Source organism: Phyllostomus hastatus, unplaced genomic scaffold (genome assembly GCF_019186645.2).
Source record: "Phyllostomus hastatus isolate PE091 unplaced genomic scaffold, TTU_PhHast_1.1 phas_contig_16, whole genome shotgun sequence".
NCBI classification, from domain to species: Eukaryota; Metazoa; Chordata; class Mammalia; order Chiroptera; family Phyllostomidae; genus Phyllostomus; species Phyllostomus hastatus.
Genome location: NW_025333643.1, coordinates 7,583,100 through 7,602,500, shown reverse-complemented (window position 1 = coordinate 7,602,500; position 19,401 = coordinate 7,583,100). Strand labels below are relative to the sequence as shown.

Here is a 19,401-nt window from a genome sequence, read left to right as displayed (position 1 = left end):
GACACGAATGTCCAGTGGAATGCTTACAGGAGTGGTAAAAAAAGGAAAATTTTTATTTGTGATTTCTCACTATTATGTTTATTGTAATGTTTTTATAGATGCCTATTATTAGGCCAAGAAATTTCTCCTCTAATCCAAGTTTTACAGTTTTTATCTTAATGTATATAGAATTTTGTTAAGTACTTTTTCTGCAGGTATTGAGGTGATTATGTATTTTTAAAATTTATTCTGATAATATGCAAATTATTATTGATTTTTGAATAATGAATCAGCCTTACATTCCTTTGATGAAATCCACTTGTTTATGATGTATTATTCTTTTTTATATATTACTGTATTTGTTTTGGAGATTTTAGGGGTATTTTTGAAAGTGTGGTCATGAATAATATATCTTTGTATATTTTTATAATATCTATCTGACTTGGGTATTAGGGTAATATCTAGACCTTATGAAATGAATTACTTTCTCTCCTTTTTTATTCTGGAAGTGATTGTGGCAATTATATTTTATTTATTAACTATTTGGTAGAATTCAACATTGAAAACATCTGAGCCTGGATATTTTATATATGAAAGTTTTTTTTTAACTGAGAATTTGATAGTTTAACCCATAAGACTATTTGGGTTATCTATTATTCATTCAGTTTTGGTAGTTGGTATCTTTCAAGGAATTCTTCCACTTCATTTAAGTTGTTGAATTTATTAGTGTAAAGTTCGTTATAGTATTTTTCTCTTATTTCTTGAAACAGATGCTTAAGTTGCTTAGTAAATGGTTTCATATTTCACTGTCTTGAAATTCATGATGTCAATTAGTATTATAACAGCTCTGAGAAATTTGGAGTAAACTAATTTTTTAATTTTCTTATATTCTAGAATAAAATAAGTGATACTATCTTATGAGATTTTAAAGATGAAATAAAAACATACATAAAACAATTGTGGCTTGGGTATCATATAGTACATGGTAGATAAAAACTTGTGACTATGATTTATGATTTATAATAGTTGTTAGTGGTGTTTTTGTCATTGTTTTATTTAATTTATGTCATTAGCTCTAAGCTTTATAAGTTGGGGTGGGTATGAAGGAAATATAATAAAATCCTGGAATGCAAACTCTAGAAGTCACAGAGATAAATATAAGTTTTACCTGTTCCTTTTATTATTATTATAGTTTATTTATGGTTGTTTTATTGTAGTGTATTGCATTCATTTTAAAAACTTCCCACCCACTTCGTCAACCTCAACCTACCTCCAGAATAAATGATTGGTATCCATGGGAATAATTAGCCATTTACAAGTGCATTATAAAGAGAATGAGGCTGTGTCACACCACAGAAGTGCACCAAGTATGAGTGTACCACTCTGGATTCAGCATAATGTCTTAAGCCTCCCTTATTCAGCAATATCATCAAGAAAGTGCTGTACACTCAGAATTCAAAATACCCTCCTCCCCAGTTACTCTCCCCAGTTTCTTTAGTATCTTTTTAGGAACTTTACTGACACTTTGCTTTCCTTTCTTAAACAGGTGGGCTCTGCATTGCCCAGTCCGTGAGAATACCCCAGGAGCGCAAAGACAGGACCATTGACTTTGACAGAATTATCAAACAACTCCTGGACACCCCCAACTCCAGGGCTGTCGTGATTTTTGCCAATGATGAGGATATAAAGTAAGGAAGACTGGTGAAATCTGTTAATATGCATGTTGCTACTTTGAGAAGTAAAAAGGTCAGGATACCAGCAGAGAAAGGGGGAAAGAGAGAACAAATAATCAAATCTATAATCGCATAATAGTAAAGGGTACATGGGTTTTTCTACCCCACGCAAGTAATTATAGTGAATCATAGAAGCTGCAGTATGTTGCAGTCCTCTCCTGGATTTCCTACCTATAAGCAAAGTAATGTATTCAGTTACTTATAAAAAGAGAAAACCACTAACCTTTTATAGCTTCTTTTATTAAAAATAAATCCAAATGTAACAGACTTTTATCCAGAGATGGTTTTCCTTAATGTAAATGAAAAAAATGTCATAATTCTGGTTGTATCTCTACAGCTTTAGATTTGATATGTTCAAAAACCATGCAAATTATAGCTCTACATTCTCAATCTACTTTTTTCCTCTCTATTTCCTTATCTTGATCCTTCTTGGAATAAAAAATCTGATTACAGCCCAGGCTGATGTGGCTCAGGTGGTTGGAGCATTGTCCCATAAACCAAAAGGCTATGGGTTTGATCCCCTGCCAGGGAACATACCTAGGTGGTGGGTTCAGTGTGAGAAGCAACTGATGGATGTTTCTCTCTCACATCAATGTCTCTCTCCTGCTCTCTCTCCCTCCCTTTCCCCTCTCTAAAAATCAATAAGCATGTCCTCAAGTGAGGATAAAACAATTTTTGGTAAACTTGTTTCTTTTTACTCATTTGTTACTTGTTTGGCCAAACCACATAGAGCTAACCAGGAAAATGTTTCTAGAACATAAATATCCCCTGCTTTCTTTCTTGACCACTGCTGACCTTGTCCCGAATACTTTCCTTCCTTCCTTCCTTCCATTTTATTTTGAGAGTTAACAGTAATTATATCTGATAAAAAACTCATATAAAAATATTTGGGTGAAAGAAAAATTCTATTCATTCTGTTCCCTAGCTGACTTCTTTCCAAATTAATTGTCTAATTACCAGTTTCTTTTATATTCTTCTAAAACAGTCTATAACTTTACACAAACTGCTACATACCATGTGTACATCTTCATTTGGTCCCTGCTATTCTTTACTTACCATTTTATTTTGGGGTTCCTGAATATCAGTACCTATACATCTATTACGTGTTAGTAGCCATCCAGAATTTAATTTTACATCCATACTATGATTTCTCTAACTGCTTCATTTTGATTGACATTTAAGTTTGATTACAGATATTTGCAATTTTAAATAATGCTGCAGTCAACTTCCTTTTTCCACAAATCTGTGTGCACAAATATACACATATATGACTATGTAACATATATACGTGTGAATATGTAATATAAATATACAAATGTATAATATACCAATATATTATTTTATGTGTATATATTATATGCACTTATAAATTCCTAGTAAGGAAGTTTTCAGGACAAAGGTATGTTCCTTCTTTAAAAAAATGAATATTCTCTTATAAAGAGGTTATATAAGTTATATGGATATGAAAGAGCTATGTTGGTTTTACTAAATCTTTGTCTTATAATTTAATATACTATATCATTGAATTTGAAGCTTACTATCTTTTATCAAGGGTAAAGTGTAAAGGCCCAGCCCATTATTCCATCCTGCTTAAATTATTGCATTATTGTCATGGCCAGCCTCCCAGTCTGTGTCTCTCCTCCACGTGTCCCTTTCGTGCTGCATCTGAATCCATCCATGTTGCCAGTGTTAAGCTCTGATCATTGTTGGCAGGGCTGTCTAATGGACAGAGAATTACACCTGAAGTTGGGATATCTAAAGTTTTTATGCTGCTTACATGAACAATGTCTCACTTGCACAAGTGTCTTGACCCCTGCCCTGCTTCCCAACTTCTTCAGGCCTCAGTTCTCCCATCAACACAATGAAGATGCTTTTGAGCTGTTTTTATGGAGATCCTGCCTCATCCCACTCCTGTCTTATTTTAGTCCACACTCTATCACCTTCTGTACTGCAGGCACAGGAGCCATTTGTGTTTCCTCCCACTACACCTCTGGACGTTATCATCCACCTACTTGGAACACTGTTTTTTTCCTCACTTCATCAGCCTAATGCCATCTCTACTATTGCTTTCTGAACAATGTTGACTTCTCTAAATAATGAAGCTTTGGTGAATTCCTCATAGTTTATGTCACTGATATCATTTTACATCATTTGATTGTTTATTTGGTGTTTGTATACTCTACTGGATTATAAGCATCATTAAGACAGAGATAATGTCTCTCATTTTTTTATTCTAGCCCATGCTACAATAATCTTCTAGACCCTCTTCCAATTTATGGCATCTGTTACCAAAATTATTTTTATTTATTTTATTTTAAATTATAGTGTACAGTCAATATTATTTTATATTACTTTAGAGTGGGTTAAAAAGTTACAGTACTTATATTATCAATGGAGTATTATCCAGCCATTAAAAAGATTAAAATCTTACCATTTATGACAGCATGGAAGGACCTAGAGGGTATCATGGTAAGTGATATATGACAGAGAAATACAAATACCATATGATTTTACTCACATGTGGACTCCAAAGAACAAAAAAAAAATGAACAAACAAAATAGAAACAGACTCATAGATGCAGAGTATAGACGGATGGTTGCCAGTAGTGAAGGGCTTCAGAGGGCGGGGTAAGAACGGTGAAGGGATTAAGAAGTACTAATTGGTAGTTACAAAGTCATCAAGGGGATGTAAAGTACAGCATAGAAAATGTGGTCAATAATGGTGCTTCTTTTGACTTCCTTTAGTATCCTCAGTCCCTATTACAATGCTTAGTGCATAGGATATGGTCCATAAATGGCATTCAATGGAAGAATAAGATGCCTAGTCTAATGCCCACTTTTTAACAATTTAAATACATACTTGCCTTTCTGAACTTCATGATGCCTTAAAATGTGGTTCCATTCTTACATTTATGCCTCATCTTCACTCACCCAATTCTCTACCCAAATTACATGATTCTGGTCTTCCAGCATATCCTAATCACTCCTCCAACATGACTTTTCTTTGTTCATGGGGTTTCTTCTCTCCTCTTCCTGTTGAAAGTATATCTGTTCTTCAAGGTATCTGTTCTTGCATACTTGCTCTCCATGGAAACTGTTTCTGATCACCCCTTAAATGTATTATTTATCTCCTTATAAAATGCTGATTCTGTTGCTCTTAGGCTATTTGTTTCTACACTTTGTGATTTAGTTATTTAAGAGAATTTTGTTTTTATAATATTATCCTGCCTTTTTGCTCCAGATTTTTTCATTTTTTTAATCATTGTTCAGTTACAGTTGTCCCATCTTTTCCACTATTGCTCAGCCAACCCATCCCTTCCACTCCCACAGTCAATCCCATCCCATTGTCCATGCACAAGAGTCCTCTATTCTGTTCTTTTGCTTGCCCCTTCCACTTCTTTCCCCCATTAGCCTCTCCCACCTCCCCTCTGGTTACTGTTAGTTTGTTCTTTATTTCCAAGTCTCTGGTTCTATTTTGTTCTTTTGTTTGCTTTGTTGATTAGGTTCCACTTATAGGTGAGATCATATGGTATTTGTCTTTTACTGCCTGGCTTTTTTCACTTAGCATAATGCTCTCCAGATCCATCTATGATGTCACAGAAGAGAGGAGTTCCTTCTTTCTTTCTGCTTCATAGTATTACATTGTGTAAATGTACTACAGTTTTTGATTCGCTCAATTATTGATGGGCACTTAAGTTGTTTCCAGCACTTAGCTATTGTAAATAATGCTGCCATGCACATTGGGATGCATAGGTTCTTTTGAATTGGTGATTCAGGATTCTTAGGGTATAGTCCCAGCAGTTGAATCACTGGATCAGAAAGTAGTTCCATCTTTAGTTTTTGAGGAAATCTCATACTGTTTTCCACAGTGGCTGCACCAGTCTGCATTCCCACCAACAGAGCACTAGGGTTCCCTTTTCTCCACATCCTTGCCAGAACTTGTTGTTTGTAGGTTATAATGGCCATTCTGACTGGTGTAAGGTGGTATCTCATTGTGGTTTTAATTTGCATCTTTCTAATGGCTAGTGATGCTGAGCATCTTTTCATGTGTCTATGAGCCTTCTGTATGTAGTCCTTGGAAAAGTGTCTGTTCAGATCCTTTGCCCAATTTTTAATTGGATTGTTTTCCTGGAGTGGAGTTGTGTGAGTTCTTTATATATTTTGGAGATCAAACCCCTGTCCAGGGTATCATTGGCAAATATGTTTCTCCATATGGCTGTTTTCCTTTCAATTTTGTTGGTGTTTTCTTTAGCTGTGCAGAAGATTTTAGTTTGATGAAGTCCCATTTGTTTACTCTTTCCTTTATACCCCTTGCCCTAGGGAATATATCTGAAAATATTGCAGTACGGGATGTCTGAAATTTTTCTGCCTATGTTTTCCTTTAGGATTTTTATGGTGTCATGCCTTATATTTAAGTCCTTTATCCATCTTCAGTTTATTTTGGTGTTTGGTGTAAGTTGGTGGTCTACTTTCATTTTCTGCATGTATTTGTCCAGATCTCCCAACACCACTTATTGAAGAGGTGATTTTCACTCCATTTCATGTTCCTACTCCCTTTATCAGGTATTAACTGACCGTATTGACATGGGTCTGTTTCTGGGCTCTCTATTCTGTTCTATTGGTCTATGTGTCTGTTCTTATGCCAACTCTACTGACATGCTTCTTAATCATCTCATAAATCCTTTTTATACCTATTTCACACATTTGTGAAATATATAATACATTGGTAAAGTATGGCTTCATGTTTGTTTTTAAATACATTATACACAGCACATAAAGTTTTACTGCAAATAGCAATGGTAATGAGTTGGTTTTAATACTCTTGATTTTTAGGTAGTGTGAGGTGTAATTTGGGATGTAAAAATGTATAAAATCCTCTCAATAACTATGCTCATTCTTTTTGTGTTGGAACTTATTTGTGTGTTTTGAATTTATACAGTGCTTCATAGTATTGATAGCAATAATAGCTCAAACACAGTAATAGAATTCAATATATATACATTTCTTCCAAAGCATAATCTTAAACACACTGATATCTGAAGAGTATTAATGACCTACAATGTTATGTTACTTCTGTTTTCAGGAGATTTATACTGTAGATGGAAATTTTTGAGATTTCTTAGAACATTAATTTCAAATACTTTGTCAGAGAATTGCAGTGAGAAGACATTAGCATCTAGATTTTGAAACTAAGATAGATGATAAATCAGTCATGAGTATTAATAATTTGAATTTTAGACAAGAGTGAATTATTTTCTGGGACACTTTATTCTGATTATAAAAATAATATATGGCTAGTTTAAATCCATTGGAAACTGTGGAAAAGTTTTTTCTGTTACTCTTTAATACAAGGACTCTTAAATTTACTGCAGCCTTCTGATTATCTAGAAAAATTGAAGGTGAGAGAGAAAAATCACAAACTAGGGTTTTAGGGAATCCCTATAAAACATGCAATCCTAACATTCAGAGATAACCACAAATAAAATTCTAGTTTAATGTTTGTAATAATTTTTAAACATACATAAGTTTTCCCCAATAGAGCCTTGATCACATTAAAATTTTTATTTTACATTTTGCAATTCATATTTCACTTTAAAAAACAAGTATTTTTAAATGATTTAATCTTATTTATCTCAATAAATAACCCCACAGTTTTACATAAATATTTAGAGTGAATGAACACTTTTGGTATTTACATCAGTTTCTTCTTTCCTTTCTTATTCCACTTAGTTTCTCACCATCTTTTCATCCTCTTCAGAATTCATCAGCACCTCCTCAGTGAATGGCTGTTGTTAATAACATATTCTTCTCATGTATCTATTTCTATTCATTTCAGCTAAAAAAAATCACATTTCTCTCACCTGCCCACCCTCTGCCTATGGTGTCCATATTTTTCTGTGCTCTCATATGAATGACACTATACTTTTAACTGCATATATATATATACAAATGCAGGGAATTTTTGGCCAGCTTTCATTATATAAGAATTGAACAATCTTTTGCAGTTTTTTTAATTTAACTTCCTTTTTATAAAAATACCTTGTAGAAATCACACTAAGTACATTTTTATTGCTCTCCATCCATTTTTGGATGTGCTGTTGCTTAACCAGTTCCCCGTGCTCTGCATTCAGGTTGACCCCAGTAATGAGTTTACAGTTTTGGCAGCATAATTGCTTATTTCCTTCGAGTAGATCAATACAAGCTGTACCTCTAGGTCAACTATAAATCATTGATTGTATTTTATTTTTATTAAAATAATAAATTCATATTTTTGAAAATATGACTAAAGCAATGTTGATTCAAAATATTGCTCTCTTGTCCCATTCCTCTAAACTCTTTGAATTTGTTCTTTTTGAGCAACAATTTTAATTCTTTAAGCTATTTCAAGTCTTTCTGCACAATGTGCCTATACTATAATTTTTGAATTATTAATTTTAAATATTATTTATTAATTACTTTTATGTTAGTTAGAAATTGGCTCAATTTGTTCTCGTATTGTCTCAACATCACTCTATCAGATTTTAACTTAATATAAATCAGTGTTTACATTATTGTTCATATATAAGATAATCTGTGAGTGTCATTACTTTTCTTGAGTGCTTCCCTCCTGAAATCTCCATCTTTCTTTATCTTTATGTTTCTGTTTTTTACAGTTTTACTCATAGTTTATTTCCTTATTGTACTAGAGCCCTCCTCCAATAACTTTCTAATAAAGGGTAAATTGAATAAAACATTTTAGCCTTTTATGCCTAAAAATGTTCTTATTCTGCCCCCACACTGAGTTAGTAGTTGGGAATGTAAGGTCTAGACTCCTATTTATTTTGAAATACAGTGTACCTGATACATAAATTATACAGGAAATAGCTACGGTGACTAATGAGTTATAGAACTAGAAACTTGCAAGGAGCTTAAAGTTCCAATTTTGGATGGAAAAATCTGTAATATCCACTGATCATGTTAATTCTACTTTTATTGGAATTCTGTGGTAGATACCAGCCAGCAGTATCCATCCCCACTACAGATGCTCGAGATATGAGAGAAATACACACAGACTACTGAGTCCTGTGGAGGAATAGGAACAGCATGGCTACTCTCTCTAGTGGAGAGCACCCCAATCCTTCCCTTCACAGGGTTTTTATTGGGTTTCAAATTGCACAGGAATACAAGTAAAGTTCATTAATCATTGTCAAGCAGTAAGGTTCAAACAATAGATAATGTTCAAAGAACTAAAAAGGGCTCCCACTGAGTTGGGGTCTTATCACCTAAAAAACTACAGCACTTGAGGAGCAAAATTCATTTCCTGCCTAGGCCTTCATAATCTAATTAAGAGCATCTTCAGCAAGCAGGTTTCACAGGATTTTACATATCCCTTTTTCAGGTCTGATCATCCCGGGAAGTCCGCAGTCTCCAGTGTGGATTGCACCACCCCTTGTTATTGTCACAGGCTTGAGTCCGGCAGAGGAGACAAAGGCAGCTGGGAGATTTGGATGTCTCACAGGCAGAATGAGAATTCAGGCTTTGTCAAAGCTGAGGGCAATGGTCAATCACCGCCTTTTTCCACAGCCCTCTAATTCCTTCACTGGGTTCTCTAGATGATTATGCCTGTCTTGCCTATCATCATGCCTATCTTAGATGATTCTCCCCTTGGGGAATCTTACCCATCATTGGCTAACTGATCAAGCATCGGGGGCCAGGCAAGGAGCAGAAGCAGTGCTCCTGCCAGGGAGATAAGCTTGTCTCCTTAGTGACTTCTGGTCTGGAGGTCTTTCACTCAGCCTTAGCCATGGGGGGTTACAGATCCTGAAACCAGGCAGAGTGGACCCCAACAGAATTCCTTATGTGTTACATATTAGAATTATAGATTATAAAATAACTTTTCTTCAGAATTTGTGAGACATTGCTCTATCATTCTTTTTCCCTCTGCTTTTTATTTCTGTGCATGAGTCCTTATTTTCTCTTGAAAGTTCTTTTTAATATATTTTATTGATTATGCTATCTCTTGAAAGTTTTTAAGATAGTCTCATTATTTTCAAAAATCTCAAATGTTATGACATGCTTGTTTTTTCTCAAGATTATGCTGGGTGAGCCTTTTTAATATGAAAATTTGTACTTTCAATTTATTCAATTTTTATTAAATCATTTCACTTTATTTTCTCTGCACATTGTGCTGGAAATGTTATTATTTGGATGCATGTCTTCCTGGATTCATTCTTTAAAGCATTTATCTTTTTCTGTTTATGTTCTTCCCTTTTGTTTTGGTTTTGCTGTCCTGGAGAAATTTTTTATTAAAATCTAACACAATTTTAATTTTATATTTTTAATAACTAACCTATTTCTTTTTTTGTTCTGTTTTTAAATTTTTATTGTATTTTTCCATTACCATTTAAACCCCTGATATCCCTTTGCCCCTACAATCACCATACTGTTGTTTATGACTAACCTATTTCTTGGTTTCTATATTGCTCTTGATCAGAGATATGATAACTCCCACTTAAATGCATTTTAGTGAGGGGAGAATTCATACATTTTCTCTGTCCCACCCACACTGTTTTTCCCTTGTTAAATTTTTTAATTCCTTTTTTACATTGGAGATTTTCAACAATTATGGGTGATTTTTAGCAGTTTGCACTTGGATAGGATTCTAAAAAGTTCTATGCACATGTCAAATGGTAGGGCTCTCAGTGGACTGGTCAAGTTTCATTAATGAATCTATGTCAGCATCAAGGGTTTCTTTTTCTGGAGTAGTTCAGATATTTCCAGAAAAACTGTTCTCTGCCTGGGGAAACACACCATTGGTTCCCAGAATTCTTTAAATTTAATAGAGGGTCTTACCATTTGAATACTTAATGGTAATCTTAACTTCTTCCCCCTTGCCCTCATCACCCTCATGTTTAACTCAAAGTCGTTCACCTCCTGCTGTTTGGGTGTTCAAAATATCAGAGCCTATTTCTTAAATATTTGTTTAAAAACTACCATTTCATATCCTGCATGGGAGAAGGAGAAAAAAACCTGTTTTTTTATTGTTTGTTTGTTTGTTTGGTTTTGCCATTCTATACTTAATCTTTCCACTACTCCTACTGAATTTAGCCATATACCTCTGTGGGACGTGGTAGCTCCAAGTCCTGAGAGGCAAGCAAACCATTTCTCCTTTGATATTACCCATCAGTGTGATTTTAGTTGTAGCTTTCTCTGTTCTATAAATGCAGTTACCTCTTATCTATCCTATGTTCTTCCAAAAATATTATTGCAATAACTTTTTCATAAATAACTAGTTTCTCTTTTTTCTTTTCTTTTTAATTAAACTAGCTCTTTTACAATGGCAAGCACACCTTTGTATCATAAGTAACACAAACAAAAGTATTTGTGTGAAAGTTAAATTCTACAAATAAATGGTATAAATAATGATTAATATTCAATTACTGAATGTATTTGAATATTAGTATTCAAATACCTAGTTGCCCTTTATACACACATGCACACACACACATAATTTTACTTATAAACATTGGTTGTACATTTTTTCAAGCTTAATCTGAAGTTTTGTACATTTTAATTAATAATTTAAAAACCTTCATTTAGAGCGACATGTTGCTTTCTAGAAGTGACATTACCACCAGCAGTGAGTGAGAGTGCTCATTTCTCCAGTCCTATGCCAAACTCAAAACACAAAATAAAACAAACATTTTGGCCAATGCAAGGAGTGAATTTGATATCTTGTTCTAATTCATATGTTTCTCCTTTCTAATTTATGTGAATGACCAGCTTATTGGTCATTCATAGTACTCCTTTCTCTGTTGACTTTTAATACTCTTTGTCTATTTTCTGCAAGCTGCTTTGATGGTTTTCCTTATTGGTTTATAAAATTTCTTTATATATTAAGGATATAAGTCCTTTTGGCTTACATTTTTGGCTTTATTTATTCTTTGAGAAATAGTAGCTTGCTTTCCTTCTGCTTGATTCCTAATTTGCGTACATTCAACAGCTGTTCTTTGTCATAACATATTTTTTCCTGTTCCTTTCTTCAGGCAGATCCTTGCAGCAGCCAAAAGAGCTGACCAAGTGGGTCATTTTCTTTGGGTGGGCTCAGACAGCTGGGGATCCAAAGTAAACCCACTATACCAGCATGAAGATATTGCAGAAGGAGCCATCACCATTCAGCCCAAGCGAGCAACCATAGAAGGTAGGGGTTTTGTCTGTTTATGATATGCTAAGAAAGTGGCTGGTGCTATGTAGGGTGATTAAAGCATGTGTCTCTTTGAGGACTTGACGTTGTTACAATTTATGCTCTCCTTTAATTTGAAAGGAAAAATTATTTCTAAAAGAAGACACGGCGAAGAAAAGGAACTCCTCTGCTGATATCCTGCTTTGTGCTTCTTTTCTGATGGGCCAGGTCTCCAAACATTCCCTAAAACATGCTTTGCACATTGAAAACCACTCTATCCTCTCACTAAAAAAAAAGATCAAATATTTGCATTTCTTTCTATTCCGTTTCTGCTCCAATCTAATTAATTATTCTCCCCAGAAGGCTGCACTGTCTGTAAACACCTTTTAAAACAAGCTGGGTTGTGGCTCTGTCACTGTTGCTTTTCTATGTTATCCAGGGACATAAAGATCCCACAAGTCCCTCATGTGTTCACTGGGAAGTTTTGAACTAATTTCATTTCCCAGTACGTGTCTGGAGAAAATTGCCTATTTTATGCCCTAGACCAATACATTTGCAGACAGGCACAAGAATATAAGATGTTTTAACTACCCCCAGTCCTTTTTGTTAAAAAAAACCTTGAATATCTATGGTATGCCTTCTTCTTTTCTAAGCTAGTAAAACAAGATAAGGACAACAGTGCTTACCTTCAAAGCTTACAGACCTGAATGTAGGTATCAGAAAATAGTCATGATTATGTAGCATGTGTAACACCCTAGCACAATACAAAATAGATGCCCTAAGGCACAAAGTAGATACTGTGGGAGTTTCTCTAAGGTGGTGGTGTTGTGGTTGGGGAAGACTCCTGAGAAGAGGTGAAACATAACGGGGTGCGTTAGAACTCATCGAAAAGATCATGAGAAAAAGCCCCAGCAGAAGCTTCCAACCTAGGAGATAAGACCAGGGGAGTGAAGAAGCGGGGTACATTGGGTAAATGTAAAGAATTCATTCTGCAGCATGGTCTTGCAATGATAGTCATCCTAAAATTCTTCCAGTTCTTTAAAAATGTTCCCCTTTACAGGGTATGGGGAAAACCCTTCTCTCTCCTAGCACATCACATAATACACTATTTGGCTGACTGACTCTTTTCTGTCCTTTGGGTGCCAGCCTAAACATTAATTTTCCTTGCAAGACATCTGCGATCATTCCACCCAGCCAAGTCTGAGAAAGGAGCCTTTCTATTTCTTACATAGTATCCTACATATTCCCTACCCTTGTAGTGTCTCTGTACTTGTCTCTCTCCGGAAATGTATCTGTTATGAACCATGGTACTCTTAGCACCTAGATCTTGGCCTAGATATAGCAGATTTTTCAGTGGTTGGATGACTGGGTGGATAGAAGAATCACAGACCACATAAAAACCTGGCACAAAACCTGGCGAAGTTGGCCAGAGTTGTATTGTGAAGAATCTTGGAAACTACACTATGAAATTTGTACTTTATTCTGAAATCCTGAACAGCATCTGTGGATATAAGTGGGGTGTGATTAGAGGGGTAAGAAGACTCACTCAGGTGTTTCTGTGGAAGAATAACATGTAAGAGTTTAGTGAGACTCTAAGTAAGTAACAGATTAAAGCATCTCTACTGTGGTCCTCTCTTTCTAAGCTATAGGTGCCACACAGACACAAATGTCCATACTCCATGATTACTAGCCCCAGTTTCAAGATATTTTAGGAAATTAGTATCTCAAAAGGTTTATGAATTCTTGAAACAAAATACATTTTGCATGTATATTTAGGGATACACAGAGTTATTCAATTAGATACAAAACCACATCCTGAATCTTTCCCCCAAAATGTTGTCTCAACCATTAAAATGGGAAAGAAATGTTACTATCTATGAAAATATTATTGAAATATGTTGAAGTAGCAAATCTTTATGCAAAACTTTCCACTGCTATCCAGATAAAATCATGATGATTTTCATTTGTTTAAAAGTGTTGTGACTTCTATCTAGCCATATTTTCTTCTGTATTGCTACAAAGTACAGCCAAGATTTGTTCACTAACTTAGAAGATGGAACATCAAGATTGTGCCTATGCATTTACAGTGTCATATCCTAAGGAAGTGAATAAAGAAATGCATCAGTTGCACCAAAGTTTCTGAACAAAGTAATGAAATATCTCAAATGAAACTGTAAGTGCAGTATATTGTATTATGGGCAAATAAGCTATTTTTTCCTGCCTAATTTTTCCTTAATTTTTTGAGGGTGTTTCATATTGAATTCTAATGGTTAGAGCATCATCCAAATACTCATAATATTGCTACATCCCTTTATCTTTGTGTTATATAATGTTATACCTTCATATGTAAATAGGAAAAGACCAATCAATAATAAACATTTTTTCTTTAGATCCATATTTTGAAGATGTTCTGTAAACATCTGAATTATTGATTGTTTATTTTCTATATCTGCATGAATAATTAACAATAAATTATCTTAGGCCAAAGTGCTAGCAACTACATTACCTCTGTGAGAGTGGTGTCCATCTTCTTTTATCTTCTATCTGTGTTTATTCTTTATTTACAGGGAAAAGGGCTTTTGTGTTTGTTATCCAAGGGTGTCATTTATTTTCTTTTCAATTTGACGATGATAGGAACTATGCCCAGACAGTTCATCGTGGCCCCTCTGGCTGCCTGGTGCTCATGGGAGATCTCAGAATGTCTCCAGAACTTGGCAGCACTCCTCCAGCTCCTGAGCCAAAACAATTCTGTAATTTTCAGTGTCCCTGAATTGTTTGCTGAGCCAAGAGATCACTGGCATATTCCTCTCTTCTGTTGCCCCATTAACTAGGACTCTGTCATCCTCTCCAGCCTCCAGCAAGCCCACAGAGAAAAAAACATACCCAAGTCACTCTCTACTCTGTCCTCCAAGGTGCTTGGTTCTCTGAAAGTAGGCTGTTCTAGACATCCTCTAATGATAGCTAGTGAGGATCATGGGCCAGCATCTTTTCATATGTGCCATAATCAGTAACATTAGGGAGCTAGTGTAATGAAGGGTGGATTTTCGGGGCTAACTATAATGGCTCTCATGATTGGTAGATGATTTTCAAATGGGTGTGTGGAAAGACTTGCTTTCTGAACTAAGTCTACAATATATTTTAAAAAACACAAAAAGTGCTCTGGACCCAGCATACAAAGGTTAGTTATTTTATGCTTTTTTACTCAAGATTACCATGAATGCTTGATTTATTTTTCCTAAAATCATCGAGATCAAAGCTGTGAAGAACTGAACCAAAATATTTATATCTCCATTTTGACTATGCCCTACTTTACCCTGCCTTGATTCCCTGGAATGCCCCATGTGTCACAGGGTTTTGTTAGAATGTGAAAAAAACACCAAGAAAGGATGTATTGCTTTGAACCACAATACTAATTCTAAGCTATACATATGCCTTTTAGACCTATGGCATTGTTCAATAAGAGCTCTGTTAGAAGAGTGAATACTCAATGTCGTGACAGTTTCTTTCATTAAGTTTTTCATAAATGCTTATAAGCTCTAGCAAGGTGTTAGGCACAAAAGTTAAATACTGAGATACATAGCAGGTGACAATCTAGACCAGGTTCCTGCTCTCATGAAGTTGCTGTCTTAATGTACAGGTGGCAGGAGATAAAAAATATAAATAGGAAAATACCATATTAGCATAATTACTCTAAAGTACATTCCCTTAAAAACCAGCTTGTAAGTTGCAGAGATGCACAGAAAGAAGAGGAGAGACCAGGCAGCCCGGATCTAATGCAGGTAAAAGTAAAGTCAGAGAGGATGTGGACACAGGTCACTAGCTTAAGCCTCTGCAGGCCTCCAGAGGCCTACAACATGTGTTGTAGATTCCCAGCACATGTTCCTATCAGACCCTTACATTGCCTAAACCTACTAAGATTTCCCATTTCCCTATTTCTTATTGATCTGGAAAATAAATTATTTCTTCAAGACAGATAAAATCATTAATCTTTTTAAAAGACTTGCTGCTTTTCTCAGTTAGTCCGCTCTGCAAAATCAAACTCATTGCTTCCCCAGTTCAGACTGTGCTACATGCCCCATCTACAGCAAATGTCAATCATACTCACATTTGCACGCAGCACTTACAACTAGATTCTAAACCTTGAGGGCAGTGCCTAGAGCGTGTGGGTTCCCTGTGATTATCTATCTCTATTCCCTTCAGCAATTATTATAGGACCTAGCACATAGTAAGTTTTTAAAATGTTAAAATTATCTTTTCTTGTCTATTATATCTGCATTTATCTATAATACCTAAATATGCAAAGGACTGCATGTTTGTATGAATTTGAAGTTTTCTCAGGATGGGGAAATATTCATCCAAATGGTTTGTCTCTTTGACTTTTTTCCTAAGACATTTAGTAGAAAGATGCACTTAACTCTCCAACTTAGGATCTCACCAGAAATTTCAAATGTGGGTTTGTGTACTTTTTTCTTTTCCTTCCCTTGGAAGTAAGTACCTCTTGCCTTCTTTGTTCATCTTGACTTTCTTTTCAATTTTAGAGGGACTTCCTGTACCAGATTGGCACAATGGCTCAATTAGATGATTTGACTTAGTTCTGAATCCCCAGAAATTAGAAAGTGCCTCGGTTTGTCTTAAACATTCCAGTGGGAACTTTCTTTCCAGACTGTACTGATCTATAAGTAAAATGGACTGAGGAAGAGAGAGCAAGCGGATCAGAAGGGTGAGAATATCTGTGTGAAGAATTATTGAATTTTATTTTTCTGGTGATATTTAAAGTTGAGGTTATTGACCTTGAGCAAGAGGTAAGAAAGGTAAACAGAGAAATCTGCAACCTAGATATCTAAGGAGATCTGAGAACAATTAATTAACTTGGAGTTGCTTTATACAGTCCCAGATTTGGAGCCACACTGTCTCTTGTCTAATGGGATGGATGCTGTCTTAGCTAATTTCACTTAACTGGTCACAATTCAGTTCTTAACCAGCAAAGATGTAAAATATCCATTCTCCTTGAAAGATGTACTATCTGATGGCCACTACACTGAACACTCTAATAGCCTGATCTCTATAATGTCCCACCAGTTAAATTTTTGGCTACCAAGATCTAGCAATTTTTAATCCTAGTAATATGTATTTATTCCAGTAATATGTAGGCATTGCCATAATTATTTAATACAATTAAAATTAAAATGTATATAAACCAATGAAATTAGTGGAGAGAGAAAGATATAAAGATTCTATTTCAAAGAAAACTTTGGAAATATTTAGTTAATGGTAGCCACTATTAGTTGTGAGCAAGACAACAGTAAACTTGAGGGGAAATCATAAACATTATAAAAATCCTGCGCTTAGGTGACTGTGCAATTACCTTTAAGCTTTCATTTCACTTTAAATACATACCATAAAAGTGAGTTTTATTGTAGTTGATATTTTTCAATTTTATAACAGGGAGGCCAATTAGGTGATGCGTAGGCACAAATAATATTTGATCTCACATTAGATGATTGACAAGTGACTCTGTATGTGCATGTTTTGAGTTAAAACATTTAATATAATTGTTTGCTTTTAATGATTCATTGCTAAGATATAAATTTTTGATTAACTGACTAGTTTTGTGTCCCACTATATTAAATTATAAAGTTTCCAATCTATTTTCATTTGGAGTTTCCTTTTCTGGGACTTAATCTTCTCATCTGTAGATGAAAGATTTCAACTAGATTACCCCTAAGGTCCCTGCTAGGAGAAACATTTTAAGAGTGATTATTATTTCTTCTCACCTAGCATCCATTCCTTCTTCTTGTCACAGCCCCACATTTTCACCTTGGAAACTCCACACTCTACTATCAGCCCATGTGGTTCTGATGGGACTGAGTCTTTGCCCTGGAAGCAGGCACAGAACTCATCTCCTATCACACCCCTTGCCACTGTAAAGATTGTTTTGGAGCCAGTATATGACCCAAGGCAGACCATGGTTATGTTATCTAATTCCTAAAGGTTTACTAAAACTTTCAAGGAAGAGATGTTTTCTTCCTCCCCCCCCCACCCCACCTCTCTCTCTCACACACACACACACACATAGTTACTGTGATGGAAGGATATTAACTCCAGTCTTGAGCCCACCTCATAGAGAGGCCTGCATGAAAACATCAAAGACCTGAGTGCTGGAGAAAGAGGCACCAAATCCAAAGACATCACAGGCATTCCTGAGCCCCTCAAACCTTAAGTCTGGATTTGGACTCCTCATCTTTGTTAACTTACAGACTCCTATTATTTTGATCAGATCCTTCAGGATGGGTTTTTCTGTACCATACATCTTAAAGGACTTAACAAACATAGTTGACTATTAGGACAGCCTTCTTTTAAGCATTTTTTCTTCCTTTCATCCTTTCTGAGTTATGTCTTTTCCAAGTGCTATTTACCTCACAAAGATTTCCTCTCTTCTTTTCTCTCCCTTCTTTATCTCTCTCCAATGAAATTTATACATTCTCCAAAACCCACCTTAAGTCCCATCTACTCTGTGATGTGTTCCTTCCCTCATCACCTCAGCCTTCTTCCTAATCTCACCTTCTCAGGCATACAGCATCCATTCTGCTCATGGAACATGCATGTACAATCACTTATTCTATTTCTGTATTAAGGTAATACTACCTAGAATCTATGTTATGAACTTAAATGAACTTGAGAAATGCTAATTGTCACATCACCCTCCAAAAAGCTAATTGTTTGAGAATTGAGCAGACCCTTGAGAGAGAACTTCTAAAGGAAGGATGACAAAATAGACCTGACTCAGTAAAAAAGTCTTAGTTGTTAGAAGGAAGACACAAGCTCCCCTCTTCCCAGGTCACCACCCATTGAATTCACACATGAATTACACAGGGAACAGATAGACTATTATAAAATGCTTTTATCTGGCATATTATTTCTGCTCTCGTTTCATAGGCCAAGGCTAATAATCAAAGCAATATTTGTCTTAGAAGATACTTGTGCATGGACATAACGGAAAGGTGAATACTGGTGAACTCAATTCTTATCTACCTCAAACTCCAGTTAACTAAACACTTTGTCAGCTATTAGGACAACAAGAGCCATGCTTTGGAACTTGCTCACAGCACAGCATATGATGAGAGTGCCATTCCCCTCCACTTTGCCACAGACCTCTGAACAGCTTTGAAACTATGAACAGAGCCTTGGCCATAGTACAAAGCAGGGAATTCCAGTAAGCAGAAAACATGGTGTTTGGCAGAGCCCTGGCCATGCTACTGTGCCCAGAAAAAGCCCAGAGGAATATAGCAATACCTAGAAAATAGAAAGCTGTTCAATTCACTTGGTCATGAGAATGTATATGACACCCTTAAGTAGACATTCTACATGAGCTACATGGAAAGTATCTTGTGGCTTGGCAGGACGTATGTATTCCTGCCGGCTGTGAAGCTTGGGGAACTCCCAATCACTTCTGTGAGAATGTAGAGTGGCCACTTGGCTGATACTCTTCACTGTTCACCCAACAGCCATTCTCTCTTGCTTCTTTTT

General features: G+C 35.6%; 1 protein-coding gene across 2 annotated transcripts in view; it reads left to right on the top strand.

Moving 5' to 3' along the window:
- Positions 1 to 19,401, top strand: part of GRM7 (glutamate metabotropic receptor 7) — an 861,618-nt gene that overhangs the window by 425,225 nt on the left and 416,992 nt on the right. For both annotated transcript variants that reach the window (XM_045832271.1, XM_045832270.1), the window contains exons 3-4: positions 1,526 to 1,667; positions 11,738 to 11,892. In XM_045832271.1, the coding sequence (XP_045688227.1) occupies positions 1,526 to 1,667; positions 11,738 to 11,892 (297 nt within the window). The remainder of the gene's footprint in view (positions 1 to 1,525; positions 1,668 to 11,737; positions 11,893 to 19,401) is intronic.